General features: G+C 39.5%; 1 protein-coding gene across 4 annotated transcripts in view; it reads right to left on the reverse strand.

Annotated features, from left to right (window-relative positions):
• Positions 1-9,106, reverse strand: part of ARHGEF6 (Rac/Cdc42 guanine nucleotide exchange factor 6) — a 117,390-nt gene that overhangs the window by 8,753 nt on the left and 99,531 nt on the right. For 3 of the 4 annotated variants that reach the window (XM_003802657.3, XM_012813258.2, XM_023508516.1), the window contains 7 exons: positions 8,171-8,257; positions 7,295-7,373; positions 6,164-6,309; positions 4,712-4,837; positions 3,184-3,204; positions 1,635-1,728; positions 260-349 (listed from right to left, as the gene is read on the reverse strand). In XM_003802657.3, coding sequence (XP_003802705.2) covers positions 260-349; positions 1,635-1,728; positions 3,184-3,204; positions 4,712-4,837; positions 6,164-6,309; positions 7,295-7,373; positions 8,171-8,257 — 643 coding nt within the window. The remainder of the gene's footprint in view (positions 1-259; positions 350-1,634; positions 1,729-3,183; positions 3,205-4,711; positions 4,838-6,163; positions 6,310-7,294; positions 7,374-8,170; positions 8,258-9,106) is intronic. The other variant, XM_023508515.1, reaches the window with a different exon arrangement.

Genomic DNA, 9,106 nt, shown 5'->3' on the forward strand with positions numbered 1-9,106 from the left:
TTTTTTTTTTCATTTCTATCACCTCCAACACTTTTACTCTTGCATCTCTTTTTCTGGGTGAAAAACAACAGTGGGTAAACAAGCCGCTTGGTAGCTAAAACCACCTTATCTGACGGATGCAGTCCTGCTCCACTCCTCTGCACCGAGTCACCTGCTTTCCACACCCTGCAACCCATCTGGGCCACTGCTCTCTCTAAGAGGCAGTGAGCAGTACAGAAGAAACGTCACTCATCAGAGAAAGCAGTTTGGGGGCACCTACTTGAGCTATGGCCTTGTTGGAAATTGGCACTGGTGCAGTAGGCTTCGATCACTTTCAGAATCTGAGCGTCCTCTTCCAGGGCAGCTGTACCTGTCAAATTTAATCAATCATGACTTTTCTTAAGTACATGCCTGTAGACCTGCAAAAATGAGACAGTGCACTACGCTAGGCCAAGGACTGGCTTCTCCAACCAGTGGTGTTTCTGAAAGGCAGGAGGAGGAGCTGCCCACCCCTGCTGACAGCATCCCCACGGAGCTCTGGGGTCAGCTCAGCAAGTTCAGCACAGAGTGAGGTTTGCTCCTGAAGCCCAGAGCTCTAACTTGGGGGGTACTGTTGCAGCCTCTTTAAGGGCAAAATCACAGCACTGGGCTCAGTGCTGGCTTCAGTTCTCGTAACACATATGCCACAGCCTCCTTCTTCCCCTTTAAATTTCAAGGCTCACCTTCTCTAGGAAGCGTTGCCCTGGTAACCCCGCCCATTTTTTCCATCCACTCAGCAGAGTCACTGAAAAGCCTCCTCCTTTCTCCCCCTCCTAACTCTTGAAATGACTGGATGTCAGCACCCTGTTAACATACTGATGTGCACACCTAAGTGGGGGGTGAGGGATGGGCCATGCAGAAGCTGTACTCAAGCAAACATTTATGTAAACTATACTTTCTTTTTTAAAAATTTTCTGTAGAGATGGGGTCTCACTATGTTGCCCAGGCTGGTCTTGAAATCCTGGACTCAAGCAGTCCTCTCACTCGGTTGGCCTCCCAAAGTGCTTGGCCTTAAATTAACTATATATTTCAACTGATACATACAGTTCTGTCACCTCTTTGTGACATATCATTTACTCCTTCACATGCGTCCCAAAGAACCTTGTTCGCAGCCTTATAGCCAAATACAACCATGTCAATCGGCTAACCAAACTTGCGGTTTTCCTCCAAACCCAGCCATGTTTCTAGAGGTTGCCAGGCCAATTCCTTGACTAACTGAGAGCATCACTGAGCATCAGACTTCCAGAAGGATTTCAGCCTTCGTGTCTAGCTAGTTTGTCTCTGTATAAGAAAATATCTCAGGTATCAGAAAATAAGAAGAGAAAAAAATGTACCCATAGCAAATGGGTCCCTTTAGACATTTTAAACTAGACGGAGCAAAGTGCTTGAGACACAAACGGTACAGATGATGTCTGCCTACGATGGGATGAAATGCGGCGAGATGATTATTCAAAATCTTAGAGGTGACCAAACGTTTCCATGCATTTTTTAAATGTAACAGATGATGCTCAGAAAAAACTGCTCTGATCATCTGCTTTTAAAAATTCTCAGGTTAAAAAATAAATTCTCATGTTAGTTCACCCATAAACAAATACCATAAAGCAGAAAACACGTACTTTTCCTAATCACATATTCCTCCTCGGATGGTTTTCTCTCCGTCTTTCTTTTGTGAAGAAACTTCTTCATGGTTTTGGGGCTCTTACTGGACTCCTGTAAGGATAGAGATTTCTTAATGAATTAAAATTCTCCCCCCCCCCAAAATTAAAAGAACAAATGAAATTAAATAGAGTGCCTCTCTCTTATTTTGACAGTCTTGGTCAGGAGGACATCAAAATTAAATATGGTATACATCAAAAATGGCTCCTATGAACTCAAAAGAGCTAAATAAAACAGAGGCAATGACATTATCCTCTTGATTTCCATGGGAGTGAGAGTAGGATGCGGTACATTCTCCAGAAGGCCAAATGCCCATCTGCGGAGAAAGTCATAGATAACAGTGCCAGGAAAATAACACCATTTCTGATTTGGTTCCTGATCTCCATAGATACAGTTTTAGAGGAATTAAATAGCAATTGTAACTACTAATGGCATTTATCATTTCTCAAAGAGCTTCAAAACTATTTAAGGAACTTCCTTAGCAACAATCCCTCAGAGAGAAATATAATTTCCATTTCTCAGATGGTAAAATTAAGGCAAAGACTAGGTAATTTTTCTTCAGTCAGAGAAAAGAATCAAATGAAGGATTTTCTGATAAATAATTTTGGTTTAGGAGTAACATACCCACAGCCAAGCTTAACTATACACAATACAAAGCCATATTTTAATTTTATTTTATTTTTTTATTTTTTTGAGACAGAGTCTCACTATGTCACCCTCAGTAGAGTGCTGTGGCATCACAGCTCATAGCAACCTCAAACTCTTGGACTTAAGTGATTTTCTTGCCTCAGCCTTCCAAGTAGCTGGGACTACAAGCACCTGCCACAACGCCCAGCTATATTTTTGTGGTTGTTGTTGGCATTGTTATTTAGCAGGCCCAGGCCAGGCTCAGACCCACAAGCCCCGGTGTATGTGGCCAGTGTCCTAACCACTGAGTTATGGGCACCAAGCCAAAGCCATATTTTTAATTAGTATATAAAACAGATGGAAATTATTGAATTTACTTTGCATTATGAATAACTAGTAGGGTGAAAAGTGCTCATTGTCAATATCTAAGTAAATAGATTAGCATCTTAGACTTAGGAAAAAACCCTCTTGATCATCTTATCCCACTCTTCCATTCAATGTATAGATATGAAGCATGAATAATAATTAGTACCCCCAAAATACATAAAACAAAGAACTGAATGTCTTCACATAGGCACAGTGATCCACTTAGATGCGAAAACAAGCAGATATACAAAACTCAGGGGACATCCATAACAGGAAGAAAAGTATTGAAAAAATAGGGAAATGAATATTTTAAGGCATTGTAGGATGATATTTTCATGTTTTTCACACGAGCCTGCTTTTGAAAGAAAATCCTTACCTGTCAGAATTGCATCTTCATATTTTAGCCACCAATTATAACAAAGGACAAAACAAACATAACAGAAAGCTTCATTCATCAAAGGTTACAGCACAGCATTATGATGTCACTGTAAGCCAAAGATATCGTTCTACCCTTACCTTTAAGATATAAGACATCCTCTAAAATGAATATGTAAAGAAAGAGAAGATGAGCGTGAGAGGTCGATGGTTATAATGACCAAATCCATTTATCAATAATTCTAAAACAACATTTGAAATGTTAGTGTTCTCATAAATTACACAGCAAGAATATCATCACATTTCCCACATTAGTTTCAGATGCAATATCATCATGCAAAAGCCCAAGGAATACAGTTCTGTGCAGAATAACAAATGCTGAAAATAACTGAAATATACACTATCCAGTAAGAACATATTAATAACTCTCTTCCCCCAGAAGAAACAAAGTGATCATGCCTTAGTTTTAATAAGATTAGTTATGGGAAGGATTAAGTCAACTTTACCCTTTAGAGCTCACCTTCATTTGCATTTAGTAACTGACAATTACAAAATATCCATCATGAAAAAGGGGACCTAGGTAACTATGAAGTAGCACTCCTGGTTTAGGTAATCAAAGAAGAAAAGTGGATGCGGATCGATTTCTAAAGCAAATCTGTGGGACCGTTTTCTGACCAGATTCTGCATGGAGTTACATAATAAAAATTCAGCTCAGAAGTTATTTCTCCTATCATGTTAGGTTGCAAGGATCAAAAAATCCTCCAGTGTCCAAATATTGTTCTATTTTTACTGCACTAAGAGTTGGCGGCAACAATTAATCAAAACAGAAGCATGGTGCTTTAAATCAAAACACACTCAAGATTGAGCTAAGTCTGCACCACTCATGAGAACACACATTTGATCTAGAAGTATGTGCTGCCTCTGCACCATAATTCTAAGATTCATCTCAGAACTGTCACAAACTTCATCTTCACTCAGCAAGGCCTATTTAAAGAACAGTTACAGATAAATGAGCATCTTTTGCGAAATCTGAAATGATGGAAACAGGTTAGGGATAAATGCACTGTTTGGATGGAGAAATAACACTCCACACAGTTATCGCAGCTAGTGACTGACATTTCCTAACTTCAACGGCGAGAAGAAAAAAAAAAAAAACAACAAAAAAACCTTGAAATCCCCACACTACCCAAATAGCAAATGGCCTTTAAGGTTGTCTCTAAGAAGCTGCTTTTTTAAAAAGACAGTCCTTTCATTAAATTCTTTTCCATTCCCCACTTCAGCAAATACCACTTTGTAGTTCAAACTCCTAGCAGGGCCCCATAACACTTTACTGATATGGTTTAAAAGATCAAAATGATCCAAATTGCTCGGTTGGAAATTCAACTATAGTAAACTGGCCCATAATCATCATAAAGGTGACCTTCTTCGCTTCAAGAAGAGACTGGGGAACCTCAGGCAGTGCACATAGACCCTGTCTATATTCAATAAATATTTATGATGGATAAGAGGGCAATGGAAAGTTGAGAAACAAAAAAATCACTGAGTCTAGCAATTCAAGATTGACATACATCACCTATCATAAATTCTAGCACATTCCCCCAAAACTACTTGTAATAAGCTATACAATTAAGTTGTCAGAAGGATTTTATACCATATGTAGCAAAATTACCTCTTTATAACCTAGCGCTGCTGATGGTCTAAGTGGAGGTGCAGGTCGCAGACAACTTAAACTCCACGGTTTTACAATTTGAGGAGGCTCCAGGGGTCCTCGGGGCTGTCCAGTAGAGCTAAAAGACTGGGAAAACGTCTGATGAGATGTTTGCAATCTGCCACCTGAACCCGACCTTTGCACCACACAGTGAGAGAACAATAGCTTCATTGGATCAGCAAAGTCAGCCATAAAAAGGGAAAGATGGAACAACAAAAGTCTCCAGTTTCGGCTCAGCACCTGTAGCTCAAGCGGCTAGGGCGCCAGCCACATACACCAGAGCTGGCAGGTTCGAATCCAGCCCGGGCCTGCCAAATAACAATGACAACGACAACCAAAAAATAGCTGGGCATTGTGGCAGGCACCTGTAGTCCCAGCTACTCGGGAAGCTGAGACAAGAGAATTGCTTAAGCCCAGGAGTTGGAGGTTGCTGTGAGCCGTGACGCCATGGCATTCTACCCAGGGCAACAGCTTGAGGATCTGTCTCAAAAAAAAAAAAAAAAAAAAAAAAAAAGTCTCCAGTTTGAGAATTGGTGCTTTGCCGTCAAGATTATGGGGCCTCTAAGAATCAGCGCAAAATTGACTCAACAGCCCATCACCGGGTCCTCTCTTTCTCTTCTGGAATTTCATTAAAGTCTTATTGGTTTTCCTCTGTAAGGGAGGAAAGTGGAGTAACAGTCACCATTTGAGTGTGGTGATGTGTGTGGCACTCCCTTAGGTGATTAAATAAGTTATTTCATCAGAACAACCTAAGCCTGAGACTCGGCCAACTGAAGAAACTAACGAGTAACTGGCAAAGCCAAGATTTACACTGGGATCTGTGGCCAAGGCCCATGTTCTTCCCACCACAACACACAGTGCTCAAAAGTTTGAGTGTTCACAAGTGACACAGACTATGTTCTATCTCACTCAGCAAGTACAGTAAAATCTCATCAATTCAAATTCCATGAATTCTAAATTTGTGATAACTCAGAAGAAGACGATGCAAAAGGTTTTGCCTTTGAGGAAACTGATTGAGCAAATGTGAGAGCATGAATGAGATGGTATAGCGACATTCAGGTACTTAATGAGGCGAACTAACACGTTGTTAATATGAGAGTAATGGTTGCTCATTAAAATAAGTCTTGTTTATCATGAAAACATCTTAGCAGGACTTCTGGTTAGAAATATTTGGCTGTTAGTTGGACGATCTGAGTACATCAAACAAAACCGCACACCTCTAAGTAAAATGTTTTATTCCTCTGGATGGACCTCACAAAGAGAAATGAGAATTAGTGAGGTTTAACTGTACTTTAAAATGTACAAATGTAGACTATCCCAAAACTAAGCGTGCTCATTGCATCCTATAAATCTTCAGCAGGCAAGATTTGATAAGACTCAGTGACCCCTGGACAGAACAAATGGATTACTTACAGAATGAGCACTACATGACGACGAGGAGGTTTTGGATAACGAGCTGCTAGAAGCAGGCCCTCTGATCAGTCTGTTCAGCTGCTCCAGCCACTCCTGGAAGTCGTGGTTGTTGTTGCAGTGGACCACGATTCGCTCGATTGTGTTACCTACATCACCCGAGCATGAGCATTTGAAGACAAAAGGCAAAGAGCACCTTGAGCTTGTTTCATTCATAAGTAGACTTCACACAACTAGAACTTGGGGGTCTATTTTCAGGGGGTTTCATACCTATGGGATAGCCCTGTTGGAATTTCTGTATCAGGAACAGATAAGCTGTGATAGTACACAAATATTCATGCATCGTTTAGAAAACTGTCCTTGATTTCAGCTGTTTACAGAATCTCTGAAGAAGTGGAAAGCTTCAGTATACACAACTTGTAAACTGAAAATTTAATAACATAGTCCATCGAGTAGCTCATAGTCTAAAATGAGAATATTATACCGGTTCCCCTCATATCAAAGTTGGAACAAAATCCAACTAAGCCTGGCTGCACACTTGCAGAAAACACTAAACTTTAGGCTTTTTATCAGGGAAGATGAAGGTAAGGCCTGGTGTCATATCAGCTCAAACAGTTCAGCCATTACACATTACATCACACAGGCCTGGCAAAAGGGCTAACAGGCCAAAATGTCCTGTTATCGAAGCCTGGAATTTTGCTCCATTTATAAAGAAAGTTTCACAGCTTTTCAACACTTTTTAGAAACACAATCAAATCTTACTAATCCATAGGTTGACGATAAGATTGTGGATAGAAGTCCACATCTTTGGCTCCTCTGCCACCAGGGAACAGAGGGTTCGGAGAAAATCACATTTACATCAGTCCATTTCGCTGTTTCTCAGCTCTCGCAAGTAGCTCTTATATAACAGAAGACTCAAAGTAATGGCAAAGCTGAGGTTTTTGAACAACAGGACATTTCTCTGTTCTATCACTATACCGTATTTATCCTAGGAAATGGGATCTACTTTGCCATATCCATGTAAAATTTGTTCATGAACTGTATAACAGAAAATAATATGATTTATTTATTTAAACTCCATTTCATTCCAGAAAGGATTTGAAATAGCTACACGAAAAAGTGAAAATGACCTACCTGTGATTTCAAATGTATAGTCATTCCCTTCAATGTCATCTAATCTAGTCACCACCATTCCTGCTATTGGTATTTTTCCCTATTAGAAAAAGGACATTCCCATTAATTCTGTGGTCATGTGTCTCTACTTATCCTCCTTAGACTTCTTACCCTCTCAGCAATCACTGCTGAATTATGGCTAGACATATTTCTCCATTCTGTCAATAAATAGATAATGTGTCCTTACTCTAAATTTTAATCAGACAAGAAAGCAAGGGGAACACATGGGTTGTATTTGGCTAAAATACTCCAAACCACGAGATCACGATGTACAAAACAGTGACACTTTTCTAACATACTTACATGAGAATCAGTAGAGAATGTAAAGGCTGGAGTTTTGTAAAAATTAGTAATTGGCAGGTGAAGATATAACAGGCAATAGTAACTTATCACATTCTATATCTTGGGAGCGAACTGAGGGAAGGTGAATTTCCTAGAACTTTAATAACTTACATGATAGAAATCTGGACCATGTGATGTGACTGCAATAAGACAATCATAGGAGGAGATTCCAGTTTATAGTTTCCCAGTAATAATGACATGGACCTGTAAAATGCTGCTGCTAATTGATCTGGTTGTAGACTTAGACTTCGACTTACACGTTTCAAAACCTAGCTCATAACCAGAGCAGCAGATACTCAAGATAAGTTCATTATACTAATACAAAGGCCTTTGATCTAAGGAACATCTGCTCTTATAAGCTGTTTAATTACAATGAAGGGTTAGAACACTGCCTCTTCTGGCTTGAGCTTTTAATTCCATAGGGGAGATTTTGATCTGGATAAAAACCTGTTTTCATTATGGCCCTGTTATTAGTTTTATATGAAATTTGCTAACCTGGTAGATGAAACCACTCATCCGAGGACTTGCAGATAACATTATCAAGATATGTGAAAACAACATAAGGTAACGCTCCTCTTTCTCCTGCAAAGGAATGAACAATATTAAATGGAGAATAGAAATGGAGCCTTTTATTTGTTAAGAACTTCTGGAATCACTGTTTTATAACATAGGCCCTCATATCATCAACTGAAATATTAGCAATAATTTTCAGAAATTAATATCCAACTTAAAAACACAAAACCAGATCAATTTTACTCGGACATAAACATTCACGGTTTATTTCTCTCCTTCCTATGTATAACAATTAAATCCAAATAGCCATGCTTGTTTTGCAAGTATGTAAGGAGCCTGAGAAGTTGCACAGATGACACAGCCAGAGAGAGGTGCTAGACGTGGGCACAAAATACATTTCTAGGTTCAGAAAATGAAAATACATATTACTTCAAAAAAAATGGCGTAAAGAAGGCATTTTCAGGTGACAGGAAATTTATTATGTTCTAACAAGTATGTTAAAGTCTTATTCATAACATTATTTGAATCAAGAACAAGACACATAGAAATTATTACACCCATGTAAAATAGAAAAATAAATATATTTTTCAACGGTGCTAAAGAAACCTTTCCCTACGAAGGCTGCCCTGGGCCCTTTAAGACACATATTTAAAAATATACCTGGTGTACAGGTGCAGCCATCTTACAACAATTATTCTGATAATTGTCCCTGGTCTCCTTCCTCCCATTTGAGAAGAGCAACCCTTTGAGGCTAACCATGCTAACCAGTGCTCTGACTCTCACATCTTACTATTGCTTGGTTTCCCTCCATACACATGTCCTCTCCTTCCTCGAGCAGCCTCTCCTCTTTCACTAGCTTTTCTTCTTTTGCCTTTAACACACCTGCATCTCTTGTCTTAATAGTCCTTTTGGCTTGGC

Source organism: Otolemur garnettii, unplaced genomic scaffold (genome assembly GCF_000181295.1).
Source record: "Otolemur garnettii isolate 467f Iridium unplaced genomic scaffold, OtoGar3 scaffold00252, whole genome shotgun sequence".
Lineage (NCBI taxonomy): Eukaryota > Metazoa > Chordata > Mammalia > Primates > Galagidae > Otolemur > Otolemur garnettii.